The sequence below is a fragment of the Artibeus jamaicensis genome, unplaced genomic scaffold, assembly GCF_021234435.1.
Source record: "Artibeus jamaicensis isolate MK-2021 breed Jamaican fruit bat unplaced genomic scaffold, CSHL_Jam_final contig_797, whole genome shotgun sequence".
NCBI classification, from domain to species: Eukaryota; Metazoa; Chordata; class Mammalia; order Chiroptera; family Phyllostomidae; genus Artibeus; species Artibeus jamaicensis.
Window position 1 is genome coordinate 15,042,155 of NW_026521977.1, and position 20,149 is coordinate 15,062,303.

A 20,149-nucleotide genomic window follows, 5' to 3' on the forward strand; every position below is an offset into this window, starting at 1 on the left:
TGTGCTTAACAAATGTTCATCACCTGTTATATGCACTGCATTGCTAGAAGTTGACATCTGGAATTTCTGTTTTGTTCTATTTATTGTTTCAGACATCGAGGCAGTATTCAGGGTTCTCCAGAAAGCAGAATCGATAGGTCATATACATGTCCATACACATGAAGCGGTTTATTTTAAGGAATTGGCTACAGATTGGTGCGGGCTAGTAGGTCTGAGATCTGTAGGGCAGGTGGCAGTCTGCAGTCTTATGCAGGATGGATGCTCTGGTCCTGAGGTAGTATTTCCTCTCATTCTAGGAAATCTTAGGTTTTGCTCTGATGGCCTTTCAACTGATTTGCGGGGGCCTCACTCACATTATGGAGATTAATGTCATTTCCTGAATGTCACCTGATTTTAGATGTTAACTGCGTCTACCAAGTATCTTCACAGATAATGCTTTCTTAGTGTTTCATTAAATAACTGCATTACTATAGCCTTGCCAGGTTGACACATAAAAGTAATCATCATAATAGTTTTTATTGGAAAAGTTACCTATAATTGCATCCCCCCACATGAATATGATGAGGACTACTCATGGAAATGTTTTAAGAAACTCTTGCTAAGATTAGATGTGGAAATCCTAGCCATAACTTAACATACTTTACAGGAGACAAGTTGATAAAGCAGGAAGCTTATGGACCCTCAGTCAAAAAGACTGATGTTCACACCTTGGCTTCATACTTACTATAGCTTGTTTTGGGAGAAGCTGCTTAATTTCAGTCGCTTTAATGTTCTATAAGATATGGAGGGCAAATAATATCTACCTCACAGGAGAAGTCAATTAGCATTCAGTGAGTTAGTACATGCTGAACACCTAGTAGACTTCCTGGCAAATATAGATGCGCAATGAATATATATATTTTTAATTTCAGTTGATTTTAGAGGGAGGCAGAGAGAGAAAGGGAAACACTGATTTGTTGTTCCACTTACTTATGCTTTATTGGTTGATTCTTGCACGGGCCCTAACTAACCACGGATCGAACCTTCAACCTTGGCATATTGGGATTATGCTCTTTACCAACTGAGCTACCTGGCCAGGGCCAGTAAATATTAATTCATATTCCCTTTTCTCCTTTATTCTTTTGAAAGCAAAATTTGCTTTGTTACCAATGTATCGTATTCATTTATTTGTGTATACATTCAAAAATATTCGGTTTTCTGTGACAGGCACTGTTTCAGATATTGGAGATACAAAAGTGTATCTCTCCTCTTAGAGCATGTCTTCAAGTGATGGGACATAAACAATGAACATTAAAAATAGAAAGGTATAAGATAGATTACATTAGATAAGTGCTATGGAGAAAAAGTAAAGCCATAAAGTTCTGCAAAGTGAGTGTTGGTGATGAGTAAAGGGATTATAATTTATTTGGGGACAGCCTTGCTAAGAAGATTATTTTTAAGCAAAGACTTAAAAGAGAATACAGCACATATGAGCTGTCCTTTACTGCTGCCAGGGGCAGGCAGATGGGACACTAAGTGCAAAGGCATTGTGACAGGAGTGTCTGAGGGACAGGAGGAGGAAGGCTTTGGTAATTGCAGCAGATCAACCCAGGAGTTAGGCATAGAAGATGAAATCACACAAGTTGGGTGTGCTGTGCTGGGTCAGTTCTGAAGCGGGACTTTGTGAAATGGGAAGCCATCAGAGTTCGGAGCAGAAGAGGGCTACCATGATTTGTATCTGTGCTATTCAAAACCAAATTGTAGGAAATTATAGGAGGTTTTGTTAAGAGCATAAACTCAAAGGATAAACTACATGAGTTCAAATGTCTTTTTAATTTATTAACCATGCAGTCTTAGGTGAGTCATACCTCTGTACATGAAATGAAAATGATAGTATCTACTTCATGGTCTTGTTATGTATAGTAACCCTCTGCTTGGCAAGTAGAAAGAATCTAATGAATCTTTGCCATTGTTATTGGTAATAATAAAAGGGCCCATCCATAATATGACCTGTTGTCTGCAAGTGATCTCGAATTGATATACAAAGCCTGTTCATGTCATTGATTTGGGTATAAAACTATCTTGGTAAATTAAAAGTGGTTATGGGTACTAAAGAAAAATGCCTCTACTTATAAATTGGTGTTTCAGAGTCAGATTTTGAAAGGGTCGTGGTGACTCCCTGAAAAACAGATGATTTCCTTTGATGAAACCTCCTTTTTTTTTAAGGGAGGGTCAGTGCTATAGTCATGCTTTCATGGAAACTGGTTTGAAAGCTTTATGACAACTTTAACATTCCTTCCAATTTATTGCTTATATATAAAGCAGGCTTTAGTTCTTAGAATACTTTTTATCGGCAGCACTCCGTCTGTCATTTCCCTCCTAGGGACCTCTCTTTCCCCTACCTGTCATCACTCTGGTACAAGTCCTGTCACTTCATGGGTTCGCATCTGTTCTCCTGCTTCTTGTCAGTGGAAGTAGTGGGTTTTTTTTTGGATTACCATTACGTGCCAGAAAGTATTCTAAGCACTTTTCATCACAAATTCATTTAATCTTTGTTATAACTGTGTAAGGTCACTGTTTTTGTCTGCATTTGATAATGAACAGCAGAATCGGAAAGGTTAAATAACCTAATAGTCAACCTGCTTATCTCTTATTTCAAATCTTGTATTGCATACAATTAAGTCAGTTAATGATTTAAGAATAATGTTTCTTTGTCTTTGTTTTAGATGTTTTTCCTCAGGTACTTAGTTAGGTACTTAGGTAGTTATAATCCAGGTTTGACTTGGTGCCGTTTTCTTCCATAAAAGAGACTTTTCAGAACATCGCCACATAGAGTGTTATTTCCTTCTCTAAAGCAGAGTTTACTCTTTGTTAACACTTTCATGTAATTATACACTGTCATTGGTATGCCTGGAATTTTCTTCCTTCTTATTGAATCACTTTGTAGATCTGTGTTTGGTCTCTTTGAATAGACTTGCCAAGTTTCCATTAGGAAACTAGGAGTATATTTTATAATTTGTACCTCCACAGAAAATTTGTATTCCAAAATTCTGTGTTCTCCATACAGAATTTATACAGTTAAGTGCATGATTTTTAAATTACTGTCAAGATAATCAGCTAGTTCATTTTAGTATGAGTGTTTCTTCTGTTGAGTCAATCAGGCACTGTGAAAGTTGTATAAAGTCTTCTTAGTCGATGAAAATTGCAAATTGTAGGTGCTCTGTTCCTAGCAATAGGTACGAGTATCAATTTAGTTAAATTAGCTACACTGTTCAATTCATTGTTCCTACACAGGGTTAATTGTTTACATATTTCAAAATATGATTAGTAGTGGGGTAAAATTTTAAGGGCAATAATAAAAATCCTTAAAACTATTATTATTTGCAAGATAAAAGTAACAATATTTACATCCTAAAATATGTCTTTAGCGACAGGAAGAGAGACCTTTGGCTGCTGGGGGTCCTTGTCCCAGATCAGTCCCCCAGCACACTGAGAATCTCCTGACCTCCAGGTTCCACCCTGGACCCCCTGAAGAGGGGAGGGGCTTAGGGAGCCCTGCCTTGTCATGCAGCATCAATAAAGTTCACTGTACCCCCTCCAAAATGTCTTTAAAGACTATTAATGATCATGTAATGTTTGCATTTTTAAAAATTTGGGCTGAATTAAAAGATAATTCACAGATGTTTTCTTAGTTTTAAGACACAGCAAAGTCAGACTGATTATGGAGTTGTTTTATTTCAGATATATCCATTGGAAATTTTTATTGCATTTGAAATTCTGTGAAATTTCTGTCTCTAGAAGTGTTACATTATTGAGAGGCTCCTTTTAAAAACCACCCACCAACTGGAGGTTTTCTTAAAGTTCAGAAGCCATGAAAAGTTGTTTTGTGGGCTAAATACTTTTCTATTTAATAAAAATTATTATAGAATTTAGGTCTTTTCGAATAATTATTTTCTTAAGTTAAATGCATTTTATTAAAAATATTTACAGAGCACTACACTTTTGTCACGTTTCTCCACACACGTTGTCTTATTTTTGCATATCCCACTAACCTGGGGTCATGGACTACAATGGCGTGTTTATCCCAGTTTACACAGGAATATCAGGTTTCGGAAACTTAAGTAACTTGTTCGAGTTTTATGGCAGTTAAATAATAAATTCTGGACCAGAAGCCAGACATTTTGACCTTCAGCCTCTTTTTTTTACACCCTGCTGCCTCATTTGTATCTTGTCTTTTATTTTATAAGAACATCAGAAAGAAGTTTGTTCTAAAAGTACTTAGTTATTTCATTGAATCTGCCTATTCTAATTATTTTATTTTATTTAAAAAATTATTTATTTATTTATAGAGATAGGGAAAGAGAGGGAGAGAAACATCAATGTGTGGTTGCCTTTCGTGCGCCCCATACTGCGGACCTGGCCTGCAACCCAGGCATGTGCCCTGCCTGACTGGGAATCAAACTGGCAACCTTTTGGTTCACAGCCTGCACTCAATCCACTGAGCTATACCAGCCAGGGCTTAAATTATTTAAAATATACTTTCCCAATCATTTTTCTCTTACTTACCTATGAAACTATTTCTCAGTCCTTAAATTTTATTTTCTAATATTTCCACACAAAGGTTTCATGGTGGTTGGGTTTAGTGTTTTTGTATTCTGAGATTGAGACTTGCCCAAATTCGAATTACGTGTTTAAACAAGGTAAAGAATATGGAAGTTCCTGTCCCCTGCCCCCATAGAAGTGTAGCATCCATGTACATACATGCATGTGTCTGCAGCTGTGCACACATACACACATACACAAACAGTGGATTGGACACTATTAGGTATGTATATTGGTCTGCTGTGAAATCTGTAAAAATGATGTTATTTGAAGTCTAAGTAATAGAAAAGTTTACCATCATTGGTTTCATTTTAATAATGCTGGTAAGAATTTAACATCAGAACCATGTTATAACTGCCACCAATAAAATGATTTGTGCTGCAGTACCCCCTGAAAAAAAATGAAAAGAGCACTTGCTAAATACATTGATTAAAGAGGTGGGTATTATATTATTTTTACCTTATTTTTCAAACTCCTGTAATAGTTCTTAGAAGAAAATACCTTTTTAGCTTTCTCAGTAGTTATAGAATGCGTTCATGGGAAAGTTTGTCCAGAATATGGTATAATCATTTCTTGATGATGTAGATAAAAACTAATTTTCTTACTAAACAAGATGTTGACAGATTGGCATTGTCTCAGCTACAGATCACTGTGAAACTAGGCTGATTGAGACCAGTCATGCCATACTGTTTTTAGCTCTCTTTGTTAATTCACCCATTGCATCTGCGAGGTGATCAAGTGATGGTCCATAATAAGTGGCTGGAAGATACGATTCAAATTCATCCCATGGTACAGAGAAGAGTAAAAGCTACTCATCAACAAGAAGGATGAGTAGTCCAATTATTTAATTTAATCTAATTGAAGAACATATTTTATAAAGAAGGGAAAAATGAGTTTTGTTATGACAAAGACTTCTGTTGTAAATAGGATAGAATTGAAGCTACAAAATGAAATGTTTGCAGAATTTAGGCAGAATGAGTCATAGTAACACCATGCTCTTGATAAAATGGAAAAGAGATAAATTTATTGCAGTGCATTGATTATTTTGTTTGTGGTATAACTTTTATGTTCTTTTGAGATTTTTCCCTTTTACATAAACCCATGTAATAGTTACAAATTAAAATATGCACGTAGCAGACAGATACTCAACAGAACTTGGCAAGGCAATAATAAATCCAGGGGCTTGGGAGGAAAAATGTTTGTTCACAATGTGAGCTTCCCATAAAGTCAATGGCCTTCTGTGTTCACAATTACATGTTCTAATTTATTTCAGGACTACAAATGCAGCACTATGAAAAACGTCTGCTTGTCAATAGATTAGGCAGAAAGGATAAATAAATAAGAGAGAAGTCAGTGCTAGTCTTGAGTGATTCAGCACACAGTGGTACAACAATAGGTTGCCTTAGCATTGCAAAGATTTCAGTGATTATAAAACAGATAACTCTAGGAAGTTTTTCTGTCCAAATATCCATCATATCATAATCATATATTATATCACGTCTGAATAACTAGGTCATCTCTGTTAACTTTTGCCTCACTAATTAGATCAAAGAGCTCCCCTACCCCTCACCTCCACTTTTTGTAAATGTGTACCAGGTAGGTACACAATATTTGGGGCACAATGTTCCCAAAGGCTGCATGATATAAGGTGCATATATAATGAATGTTATTTATCTTAGTATTTTTTGTGTATCAATGTTTTTGATTAGGATGAGATTTTAAACATATAATTGGAACTTAATATTCTTTGAACATTTTTGGAAACCAAACTTCTTGTTCCCACTATGGATTAATGCTATTACATTTGCAGATTTTTTTTTACTATTATTCTCTTCAAAATCTTTGGTAATATCCCTCACTTAAGTGTTTCAAGTTTACTACAAAGAGTTATTCTGTTTCCACATGAAAATTTTTTTTTATTTTTTAAAATTTTTATTTTATTGATTATGCCATTACAGTTGTTCTATTTCCCCCCTTCATTCCCCTCCACCCTGCACCCCCCCACCCCTACTATTCCCCCCCTTTAGTTTATGACCGTGTGTCTCAAGTTCTTTGGATTCTATATTTCCCATACTATTCTTGCCCTCCCCCCATCTATTTTCTACCTACCGTCTATGCTACTTATTTTCTGTACTTTCTCCCCCCCTTCTCCTCCCACTCCCCTGTTGCTAACCAAGAAGGAACACACCAAGGCACATCATCATTACATTAGCCAAGATTAAAATGAAGGAGAGAATCCTAGAAGCAGCAAGAGATAAGGGGACAGTCACCTACAAAGGAGTTCCCGTCAGACTGTCAGCTGATTTCTCAAAAGAGACCTTACAGGCAAGAAGGGGCTGGAAAGAAGTATTCCAAGTCATGAAATCCAAAGACCCACAACCAAGATTACTCTATCCAGCAAAACTTTCATTTAGAATGGAAGGGCAGATAAAGTGCTTCTCAGATAAGATCAAGTTCAAGGAGTTCATCATCACCAAGCCCTTATTATATGAAATGTTAAAGAGACTTATCTAAGAAAAAGAAGTTAAAAAAGATGAACAGTGAAAGGACAGCAAAGGCACAGTTATTAACAACCACACCTAAAACAAAAGCAAGCTAAAAGGACAGCTAGATCAGGAGCAGAACCATAGAAATGAAGATCTCATGGAGGGTCCACATGAAAATTTTAAGGCTCTTTGTTCTCCTTATCAAACAGCCTGTATTTTCTCATTCTTTTAGTCCTCTGTCTTCTGGAGTAAGAAGTTGTTTCTTGTTCTTTCTCACTCTAATTGTGAGGTGGTGGGGGAGGTAGGGACAGTGTGGACCAGAGGGACAAGGAATACTTTTCTTATTTCTATGCCTGTGTGTAATTGTACTGACCAATTCATGTTTTTCTAGGAAATAGTTCTAATATACTCATTTGTAAAATTGGAGTATTTTACTATCATACAGATAATTAATCAATCTTTTAAAATGTGTGGCATAGTGAGTACTGGCATCTCATTGCAAATAAATTGTGTCTTCTTAGTCACTCAGATAGCACGCATTGTGATTAATTTTATTTTACTTCTCCACTTACCACATCTAATTAGTCTATTCTACCTCTATGAAAAACAAAAAGCAAAGTATTATAGGTTTAGGAGACGGAATTGCCTTTAAAATCTGCCTTTATCATTTATTAGCTGTGCTTCGGGCAAATTGCCTACCCCTGTCCAAATCTACCCTTTCTCCTCTGTAACATAGTAATGAAGTAGTAACTTGACTCAGAGTGTGGTTTTGACAATCACATTCAATTAATTGTATGTGTATGTGTGCATGCATGTGTTTAATACTATGTATAAAATGGGCGAATAATGTATAGCATTATGTTCAGCATGAAGCAAGTGTTCAGTAAATGCACCAACCTCATTATTGTTGTTATTACTGTCCATTTCAGTTGCCAGCTCACGCTTTTTGTCCTCTCACCTGACTGCCCCGCCCCAGGTCACCACTGTGTTCTCACACCCTGCCATGCAATACTGTTAGCAGGCAAGTCGCTTCTTCTACTTAAAAAAAGAAGTCCAGGAAGCTGTTTATTATCTATCAAGCATGATGCAAGTTATTTAACCTGGCGTTTTAGGACTGCTACAGTGTAACTTCACACTGTCTTTCCAGCATTATTTCCTAGTTTGTCTATCTCACAGGGATACCATGAAAATTATAATAGGGGACATATGGCAAGAAGTAGCATAATATCTGGCACGTAGAGAGTTGCTAATTTCTGTCTGTTTCTCTCTTCTCCCGTTTTTCTCCCTTCCATCATCTTATTTTAATAAATCCTGGATTCAGGTCCAGCTGGCCCTCTCTATACATGACATATCCTTTCCTGTGCCTTTGGTAAGATCTCTCTGGCTTTATTTATTTCTTCAGCACATTTTTTATTACAGTCTGTACATCGTGTATTATTTGGCTTTGGGGACACAGATATTTAGGGTATCTTCCAGAGGCGTGTTCTAGAAAGAACAGCGCATTAAAGACACTAAGACCTACAGGCTGAAATGAGAGTAGGGACCAGTTCTGGTTTAGCCTACTGCTGTTTCTCCAGCTCTTAGTACAGTGTCACAGGCAGAGTTGTTTGAGATGAGATTTTGTGAGAGATGGAATGAGGCAAAAAACAAGAAAGGTATGAGACAGTTTGGCATGTTTGGTAAATGCACAAACTACACGGCTAGAGAAAATGTAAAATTCATGTCAGAGAGTAGTGAGAGATGATGTCAGAGAGAAGTGCAGTGTCCAGAAAATGAAGAATATTATCCCTTATGCCAGAAGTTTGGATTCTCTCATATGGATTTGAAGAGCCTGTGAGGGGGGATTAAATAGGGTTGTTACATGCCGCAGTTTTATTTTAGAAAGAAGTGAGATTACAGGCATGGACATGAGTGGTGAGCCTATTATAGTAATAAAGCAAATTAAAAACAGGCTTGGGAAGATTTGAAACGTATTTTTATGTGTTAAAATCAACAGCCTTTGGTGACTGATTGGCCTTGGGGAAAGTAGGAGAGCGAAAACAAAGGATGAGTCCCAAGTTCTGCTCAGCCTGCAGGTGCTGCGGAATTTTGGCCTATCTCTCTATCATCCATCGTTAAAATGAAATCTATTTTTGTACACCTTACAAAATGTTATGTACACCTTTCTTATATTGCTGATTTCATTTTACTAGTAGTTATTCTGTGCACGTCTAAATTATCTCACCATATTGGAAGGCCCACAACTTAATATCTTTGTATTGCTGTGATGGTATTATACTGAATGGTCAGTAAATGATACAGATTATTAATTACTGTCATGTGTTTTAATATAATCACCTCCAGAAAAATGAATTCAGAAAGTTTAGTATATAGCTGAGATATTTTAGTATTTGAAAATGAAGCTGGCAGCTGCAAATAGGTAAAGTCTAAAATTCTTTCAAAAGTACTTTAATTCTAAGAATTCAAAATTTATGATGGCCAGAAAAGAATGATCATAAGAAGAAACTTTAAACTGAAATCAGCCACATTGTTACCAAATTCAGATGAGAACTTACTATTAAAAATCTTGCACAGATTGGAAGTGACTAATCAACATTAGGGAAATGAGATTTGAAGAGCTGCCCTCATACTGTTCATGGCTAAAAATGTTTTCATGTCAGATTTTAGCAGTGTTGTTCCAGTCTGAAAATTCCAATGGTTAGACTGTTGGATTGGAAACAGATCATCTAATTACTACTCTCTGCAGGATGATCTTTGGTAAATCACTTGATTTCTGTCAGCCCCCTCTTCAGGGAGCAGCCTTAGCTAAGTCTTAAAGCCACTCGCTTTTGAGAGGTAGGAGAGTGTAGTACCAGACAGAGCAATGTATAATAACAGAATTTAACTCTGATTTTTTCCTATTGAGTGATCCCTTCCTAGGGTGTATAAATCTCTAATCACTATGTTGTTTACCTGAAACTAATATGATGTATGTTAACTATAATTGAAAAATAAGTTTGAAAAAGATATAAAGTTCCCATATCTATCTTCATATTAAGAAAAAATACTTTTTCAAAGAACGATTGTTTTTATTTCAGTTCAATTATGTAATTTCAGTGGGGGAGTGTTGTGAGATAAAGTGGGAAGAGGACAGAGCTAGGTTTTAGTATTAGCTGTGCACTCAACTAGCTACCAGCCACCCTCTTCGGCCTTAGCCTCCTCTTAAGTAAAATGAGGAGGGGGAATAAGTAGTCTGTTATATCCTCTTGAGCTCTAAAATTTTGTATCTGTACCTTGTCCGTATCAGATGCACAGCTATAGCACGACATTCAAGTGTGACTCATCCTGGTGAAAGGTAGACTCTAATCATTTCAATGATATTTAGAAGACCATCTGGGATAAAATATCATTTAGTTGTATTTGATTGAAAGAGCTAACCTAAAATAAAAAATGTTCATTTTTTTAACATTTCAAATGTAAAGGAGAACTGATTGGCAAATAGAAACATGGTATTGTAGAGTTATATAATACTATTAATTACAGATCATTGTTAATGTTCCAGAAAAGTTCTGTTTATTAATGAATTAATTTGTTATATTAGGAATGCACTGATATTAAATGACTCAAAAGTTGGATATGTTGCAACTATTTTACATGGTTCTATGGTAATGATTCTTATGTCTTGAATTCATAAACATAAGTGAGTGTTGCTATTTCTATGATAGTTACCTTGGATGCTGAGCCCTTTTTCATATTACATCACTAGATACATGCGAAGCAGATACTATTGTACACTGATGCTACCATATTAAATTGGTAGCAAAGCAGTCATGGGGATGCAAAGTATAGCATAGGAAATATAGTCAGTGATATAATAACTATGTCTGTTGACAGATGGTTACTGGACTTACTGTGGTGATCACTTTGTAAGGCACATAAATGTTGAATCACTATGTTGTACACCTGAAAGTGATATATTGTATGTCAACTACAATTAAAAATAAATTTAAAATTTAAAAATTGGTAGCAAAGTTAGAGAATTATAGTTACAAACCCTCTCTCATATGCTAGTGTATTTTCCTTTAAATCACCTTCTTTCGATTCCAAACCCCTGCTCCCTGTGATGAGAAGCCAGTCTCCGTAACCAGCTGCCCCCGCCCGACACACTCACACACACACCACCCAGAGCTATGCAGAGGCCCTGTATCTTACCACTCCCAGTGACCACACTTAGTTTTCCCTGAGATGCCTTTTGTTCTAACCTGTGCAGGTGCTCTGGGATCACAGAGAGTCAGAGAGCTCTGTGGTTGCACCGGGAACGCCATGATTGGGGTCCATCCTCCCTCAGTTCATCCATCATCCAGCCAGCTGCTTAAACGGGGGTACATTTTATCCCCATTTCTTATGTGAAGCAGTTGAAGCCCAGAGAGTTGAAATGATTTGGACAGGGTTATACAGGTGATGAGTGAAATTACCAGAATAAACTCGTGGTATCAAATATGAGTTTGACTTTTTAGATAAATTATATTGGGTAATTTCAAAAAAAGTTTCATATATGTTTGAAGTATATAATATATATTTGAATATATGTATAGATGAGACCTAGAGAGGATTATTTTGAAATGTTCAGATTCATTTATTCTTCTACATTGTTAAGCACAAATTTGTCCAGTCTTCTTATTTTGTTATCAATTTGTACACATTTAAAAATGCGGTCTCATGTCAAGTTAATGACCCGAGAGAAGAGAACAACTAATGGGCTCCCTTTTCAATTGTAGCGCTGGATGATTCACTATTATATATGATGAACAATGTATGTTACAATTTTAAAAATGAAAGTTGACGACTTCAGTCACCTATTAACCCAAGGCATACGGTGGGGTTCACTGGTAGTTTCATAAATCCCCATCACTTTTTGTTTGTTACACTTGACTGGAAATAATGGCTTATTTCTTCCTATGGAACTGTCCTTGATTGTCAGTACATCTCCAAGGGCATAATCATGATATATTAAAAAATAATCATGTAAATTACAATCATCATCTCACTCACATTTTCCAGAATATTTTTAATGATGAGTATTTTTTCTTTTAAATATTGATTGGGACTTTCCTAGCTTGACATAAAGTAATCATATGCAAATTACTTTATTTGATATACTGCTAGTTTAAATCCAGAGTTATAACAAAGCTTGAAATTGGGCCATAGCAAGAAAATGGTTTACAGTTTTAGCTGGGAAAAGTTATTTGTTTAAATTATGCCAAAGGCCTGGTAATTTTACAAGCAGGATAAGGCGTGATGGAAGACTTTTACGTGCTCAGAGATACATGAAATAAGTATACAGAGTGGAGAGGGAAATTAATACAAACAATACGACTTTAAATATTGTTTTAAAGTTACTGTTTAATATGGGGAAAAATGTGTGCAGCCTTTTGTGCTGACAGTGATGGAAATGCAAGGTCAAGTTGTGCTAACACGTTCATGTTAAAATGTAGTGCTTGTACATTTTTACCACATTAACTTCTCTTACTCTTCTTCTTACTCTTCTCTTACTCTTCTCTTCTCTTAAAATGTATTTTACATCCCCCCTCCTCTCAATTTTTATCAGGAGGTTTCCTCCACATTATTCTCCAAATAGTAGACTCACTTTTCTGAGGATTTGCTCAGAGGCTGAGACTCAGCATGGTAGCTGGTATCAAAAAAAATCAAAGCATAATTGTTCCTTGTTTCTGACCACTCACTCAATGTATTAGCATTCAGGGCAGAGAAATATTCAAGTCCATTACAGGAACTTCTCATCTTGGACTTTTAAAAAGTGTGTGTTTAAAATTTTTTAACACTTTGGCTTATAGTGTATGCCTTTGTCATATAGTTCACTATTGTTATTGGCATAATTGTTTTTACTTTCACAGCATCAGTGAAGCTTATTGGAAAAAGCATATTAAATCAAGAGCATAACTTTGGGGGGATGTGCTGAGAGTGTCTTTACTTCCAAATCAGCCACAGTCAACAAAGTTGTTCATTCATGTTTCTTATACAGGTCGGGTTTTTGCCCAACCGTGATCTGTTTCCTTTATAGCGTGACCAAATAACATAGCCAGGCAGTAGATTCAGAACCAATTACTGGTAACTATATTGTGTAACTAGAATGATCCAGAATTTAAATGTAACACTCCATCCATCGTGTCCTGTTTTATTGCTGGCATGCCTTTCAATTTCAAAATGCCTTGGTTTAGATGAGAAATTATATGTCACTTGACCAATTAGGTAAATATCAGTGATGCCATTTTTCTAGATTTTTTTTCTCTCTAAATCCTGGAGAAAGCTAAAGCACTGGAATTTTAAGCGAATTCCCCCAAAATACAGAGCTGCTTAGTGGCAAAGCTAGAATTTGTTTTAGTTTAAGCCTTGGGCTTTTATCTGAGTCAGATTTGTTAATTTGTCAATTTTGCAGATTAGATTTTTAAAGATTTGTCTTTTGACCATTTATTTTTAGATGTATTCCCTTGCTCTTATTTATTCTTGAATATCTTTATGTTGAATATAAGGCATTTAGAGAAATTGAGGTAAAGTGAGCCACACTAACTATAGGGTATTTCCAAAGAATGAGAAACTGTTGGGAATATCACGACCAGCCAGGTGTTGAAAGCACTAAAAAGCTGGCAGCACAACACCGTGGCCGTTTGAGCTGTGGAGTAAAGTCTAAATTTGTCTTGAATTGGCCAGCCTGCACCAGAGATTATCATTATACTGGTCCTCTGACCGATTCTTTTGGACTGGTCACTCATAATTGATCCAGATCTCTTGTGTAACAAGTTGAATTCTAGGCAAAACATTGTAACTTTTTGCATTTTGCCATCAGCTCTGAAAATCATTATGTGCTTCTAGAAATTCGTGTATCCAGGGAGTGTAAGTTTTGTTCAAGCTAAGTGGTAATTTTCTTTTTCTGTATTGGCTAGATTTTCCTAGATATGACATTTGGTTCAGGAGGACACGCAAGAGCCATTCTGCAGAAAGAGTCAGACATTACTCTGTATGCCTTAGACAGAGACCCGACAGCTTATGCCATAGCCGAACGACTTTCAGAACTGTATCCGTAAGTATTCCTCTTGCACAATTATTTAATTGGACCGTTGAATTTTACAGAGCTTCCTTGATCATCTTGGAATTTGTCCTCCCTTGTATGATGTCTATTTCATTCTACCAATTATTCCTTGCCCTTTATTCTCCCCAAGAATTAATGTAAATGATATTTTCAGTACCCCTTAAAATAATGATTTTAGGCATTTATTATTTCTGAATAAATACAAAAATGACTTTTGGCTAAAGTTTGAAGATATGTTGAAATCCAGAAAAATATTTTGACAAATAACCCCTAGTTTAAATAATACTTTTCAAGAGAATTTTTATGATTTACAGTTTCCAAGAATTTAGTGAGGTAAATTAAGTATGTGATAATTCTACAGAATCCCTGAGGTCACATATGTCACCATCATGCAGTCATTTTCTCTAAATACTTTTTGAAATTCATAAGTAAATTTAGAGTTCTCTATTCCCTTTGTCAGAATTAGTGAACTTTCACTATAGAACTTTTTAAAAATAAAAAATATTGTCTTCATGAGTGGTAAAACCATCTTCCTTGCAAGAAAAATTATCTTGGAACTAAGATGACTACCTCGAAATACTATGTAAAGAGCCATTTTTAGAAATGGGGAATTGTTTTAGTCTGTCATGCTCCAAAGACTGAATTAGAAAAATGATGAGAATATCAAAGGTAAGTTCTGACTTGATGTAGATTAGAGTTTTTACCAGTTGTAGCTGTCTTACAAGGAAAGGGTCTCTTTAGTGAAAAAATAAAAGTGTGATCATGGAAAAGCTTCATCACAGGCTGAAGGTAGAAAATGGATTACTATTTAAAGTAGTCTTCTTTAGCCTCTCTCAGGTCTCATACTCTTTGCATATCTATCAGTGTGATTTATTCTCCTAGTATATATGTAAATAAATATATATAAAATTTTGTTTGCAAGAGCACAGAGTTTTTGCAGTATTTTGGATTATTTTGAATTATTTTAATGCCAGGTTATTTTTTTCTAAGAAATATGAAGATGAGATTAACAACGTGGTACTTTTTCTTTCTTTAAAAAAATCACTGTCATCTTCAGTGTGACTTAGATGTACCTTCTTTAAAAATATCTTGTAATAAGGCATTCACATTTGTGAAATATCTATGATTATGACCTTAACATTCATAGAATGAATACAGCTCACCCTCATACTTCACTATCATAGATATATTAAATTTTCTTAGATATTATTTCTAAAGGCAATGATTCCTAGTTCAGTTGATTCAAGATCTCTTATTCTTTCCATAATATTTATCAGTTTTATCAGGTATAATTCTTTACCTAACAGGAATCTTGAGGCTCTGTATTCTCTCTTCAGTTTACAGATGTGGACACTGTTAGCTAGACAGATTAAATGATTTACTAAAAGGCATACTTGGCTTCATAGGGAAAGAGCTGGCACATGTCTTTTGATCCCCTTCCCCATCTAATAATCTCATTTTATTAATTATACTACCTTGTCCCAAATCTCGTTGAGACTTTTTAAATTCATCAATGAAATAATTCCTTTGCCAAACATAATAAATTAAAGAACAATTAAATCAGGAAGATGAAATGATACAGGAAAAGTTAGAATCAAAAAAACCAAAAAAGGATAAAGAAATGCCAACTGATCATCCTTTGAAAATAGCAAATTTTTTTCAGCCTGATTGTTAAAGGAAAAAGAGAGTAAAAAATTTTGATTAAAAGAGAGAGAGACCAACCATGGACACAAGGTAATTTATTCATAATACCACCACACGACCAATTCTGTAATGTAAAATCTACATGAAATCAATGATGTCTTAGCAAAATATAAATTATTAAAATTGACTCAGTAATTAACTATTAAATTTGAATAGGTCATTACCATAAAAATTAGAAAGGTAACTAAGGTACATAGAAAAATGAACCATGACCAGAAAATTGAAAGGTTATATACACAATCTGAGGGTAAGAAACTTTAAATCAATGTTAGAAATCATAAATACATAAAAGTACATAATAAAATATCTAACTATATAAAAACTTTACAAACATATGGCAAAAATAGTATTGCAAAAGTTTAAAAAGTTAATTTAGAAAAGACATATTTGTAGGTTTGGGGACAGGCAAATGAGTGATAATTTAGGGGAGTAAAACTTTTTTCTGTTTCCCTTCTAAGTTCTTAGCTAGGACCCCTGCAACAGAAGACAGATTAAAAAGAGAAAACATGTTAATTTATTTAATATGAGTTTTTTGTGACACAAGAGCCTTCAGAAGGAAATGAAGACTGGACGACATGTTTAAACCTCAGCATTTTTGTATTAGGTTTGATGAAGAGTAGAAAATCATAGAAAACTGTGGCAGGACAAAAGGTGTGAGCTAAGTGCAGCAGTAAACGGGGGAAACACTGCAAGCCAAGCCAATTCAGATTTCTTCCCATCACTTCATCTTCAGAGACGAGGAGGCTTCTTTTCTCTTGGTAGAGGGAGGGTGTGTCTCACCTGAGGGTCAGTGACCTATTTCAGGGAAAGGTCAGAAATTCTTCCTGTCTGTGCTGTTTCTCAGATTCCTTCAGTTTAATATATTCCATATGCCAAGGTTCCATACTCTGAGGTAGTGTGTCCTGAATCCCATCAATATTTACCATATAAGAATTATTTCAGAATTGATAAGACAACAAAACTCAATTTGAAAAATGGGCAAAGGATATACAAGGGTCATTCACAGAAGATTAGGTATAAAAAGATTGTTCACCTCAGTAGGAGTGATGAGGGAAATGAAATTTAAAATAATGGTAAAAATGCACTTCTCAGACTGGAAGGACATAATTTTGAAAGTAAGGATATGGGGTAGGGACACTTAGCCATTTTTTGAAGGACCTCTTTTAAAATTAAAAGCAAAACACATTACCTGCTTAGAACCTATCCCATCTAAATAAAAGAATCAGTATCTAAGGAAACACATCCTGAGACTTGCTCCAGACTTTGTGTGTCCATTCTTTGTATATATAATCATGGGGAAGTTGAGAAAGAAGGAATTAGTTATGGGGCAGGTGTGCTGAGGGGGAAAAGAATGGTTAAAAAAAACAAACCCTAACAGTGTATGATGACATCTTTGATATGTATGTAAAGTAGAAAATGCCAAGCAATGTTCTATATTACTTATGAATACCTACATATGTAGTTATGGTGGGTGTAAAAATATGCATGAGAAAGAAAAACACAACTTTGTGCCTGGGACAATTTCTGGGGATAATGGGTGGATAGATGGTTGGCTGGTTGGAAGGATAGAGAGATTAGATTGTCTTCTTAAAAAGAAATATGTAATTACAACTTGTAGCAAAGTGTGCAATAAAGGGAATATTTTTTCATTTCAATATTAACATCCTTGAAGAAATACAGTAATTTCTTTCTTCCACTTAATTTGTTTTGCTGTTTTCAAAGAGGATCTTATTCTTCTGAAAAATTACACGTTCTCTACTCTGTCAAAATAAGTCAAAAATAAAAACTAATGCTCTTGCAGAAAACTAAGCAACTCACAGGAAGGCTGAATTTTAGACTAACACATTTCAGCTCTTTCAGAAAAGATGACATGTCAGATCACCTGTTGTTTAAAAACGGAAACTTTTCCCCATCACCTCTGAAGACTGTATAGGAGAAAACACATTTAAATTGGAGCAGCGGGGTGCTGGTCGACTTTTACCACTGTGGAGGATGGATGTTGGAATACAGTTTTTTAAACACAAATTTTTTTCCTAAATTGAGAAATAATACGTACTCTATAGGTTGAGTTTAGAGAATATAGCCACATATAAGAAAAATAAAGTCATAATTGATTCTATCATTTAACTGTAATTTTTAAAAGATTTTTAAAATATAGTAAGCTATTGTTTTCAATTATTAATAAATGTAGATGTGCTTATTGGGGTAAATGTATTGTATGTAGAAAAATATAAGAAAAAAATTTAACTCATAATTCTATCACCTTAATCAGTGGTATGATTTTGTGTATTTCATTTTATCTTTTTAATTGTCAATAATTTATTATATTTTATGTACTATTTCTTGTTGAACTCTTTGGCTATTTTTACCTTTTATATTTTAAAATATTAAAATATATGCCCTGGCTGGTATAGCTCAGTGGATTGAGCACGAGCCCATGAAGCAAAGAGTCACCAGTTCAATTCTCAGTCAGGGCATATGCCTGGGTTGTAGGCCAGGTCCCCAGTGGGGGACACATGAGAAGCAACCACACATTGATGTTTCTCTCCCTCTCTTTCTACTTCGCTTCCCCTCTCTCTAGAAATAAATAAATAAAATATTTAAAATAAAATATTAAAATATCTCAGCCAATTTTAAGAAACATTTTGATCAATTGAATTAATTTAGGAAGAATTGACATTTTCATCTGTATCCCAATCCAACAGCATGTGTGTCTTTTCATTTATCACAATATTTTGTGTTTCTTATTAATATTTTAAAATTAAAGTTATAAAATTTAAGGGAAAAAAGGGGAGGGGTTTGGAGGAACAAGTATGAAGGACACATGGACAACAACTAAGGGGGGTGGAAAGGGGAGGGAGGTGGGGAGCGCGGGGCAGGGTGGGCTGGGAAGAGAGAAATAGACAGAAAACTGTACTTGAAAAATAACTAAATAAAATTTTTAAAAATACAGAAAAGTATTAAGAAAAAATTTAAATAATTCATAATCACTCACCAATATTATGAGTTTGGTATATATTTTCTTCTAATCATTTTGGTTATATATATATGCATTCATATATACACACATATATTTTATGAATGCATATATATTTTCTAAAAGTTAATTGTACTCATACAATATAAGCACATTCATATTCCATTAAATTATGTTTAATTTTATTGGTTGTGGAGTGTTTCCTTTATAAAGTTATTAGAATTCTAATTCTAATAAAATCTTATCCATGTTCACGTTACTCTATTTTAAATCTTTCTGTGCTATATTCTTTTAGATGTACTTATTATGAACAACAAATACCAGATGTACTTTGTGTAAACAAATCTGAATTTGTTTTCTGTAAAAAGGTAATTAAATCTGGATATGCTTGCTCTATGTCATGTTGTTTTATATTTTCTATTTTTGTATTTTATTCCAATTTTTTGGCTTTAAATTTTTTTGTCTATAATACATACATATATATACACACACACATATATATATGGATTTGCCTTTTCTCTAACAATTTTGATGATGTATCTTTCATTTATTTTCAATATTTTTTTTATTGTTGTTCAAGTACTGTTGTCTACATTCCTCCCCCACCACTACTCCCTCCCACCCCAGTCATCCCCACCTCCCACCCTTCATCTTACCCCACTTTGGCTTTGTCCATGTGTCCTTTATACATGTTCCTTGATGACCCTTCCCCTTTTTTCACTCATTATCCCCTCCTCTGTCCCCTTCATTTACTGTCAGTTTGTTCTTTATTTCAATGTCTCTGGTTGTATTTTGCTTGCTTGTTTATTTTGTTAATTAGGTTCCACTTATAGGTGAGATCCTATGGTATTTGTCTTTCACCATCTGGCTTATTTCACTTGGCATAGTGCTCTCCAGTTCCACCCATGCAGTTTTGAAGGGTAGGAACTCCTTTCTTTATGCTGTGTAGTATTCCATTGTGTAAATGTACTACAGTTTTCTGATCCATTCACTTACCGATGGGGACTTAAGCTGTTTCCAGCACTTGGTTATTGTGAGTTGTGCTCCTATGAACACTGGGGTGCATAGGTTCTTTTGAATTGATGTTTCAGGGTTCTTAGGATATAATCCCAGCAGTGGAATTGCTGGGTCAAAAGACAGTTTCATTTTTAGTTTTCTGAGGAAATTCCATACTGTTTTCCACAGTGGCTGCACCAGTCTGCATTCCCACCAACAGTGCACTAGGGTTCCCTTTTCTCCACAGCCTTGCCAGCACTTCCTGTTTGTTGATTTGTTTTGTTTATGATAGTCATTCTGACCAGTATGAAATGGCATCTC

The 20,149-nt window shown here is 35.1% G+C and overlaps 1 protein-coding gene across 3 annotated transcripts in view; it reads left to right on the forward strand.

Moving 5' to 3' along the window:
* METTL15 (methyltransferase like 15) overlaps positions 1–20,149 on the forward strand; it is a 174,766-nt gene that overhangs the window by 65,715 nt on the left and 88,902 nt on the right. For all 3 annotated transcript variants that reach the window (XM_053673056.1, XM_037146038.2, XM_053673058.1), the window contains one exon: positions 14,006–14,142. In XM_053673056.1, the coding sequence (XP_053529031.1) occupies positions 14,006–14,142 (137 nt within the window). The remainder of the gene's footprint in view (positions 1–14,005; positions 14,143–20,149) is intronic.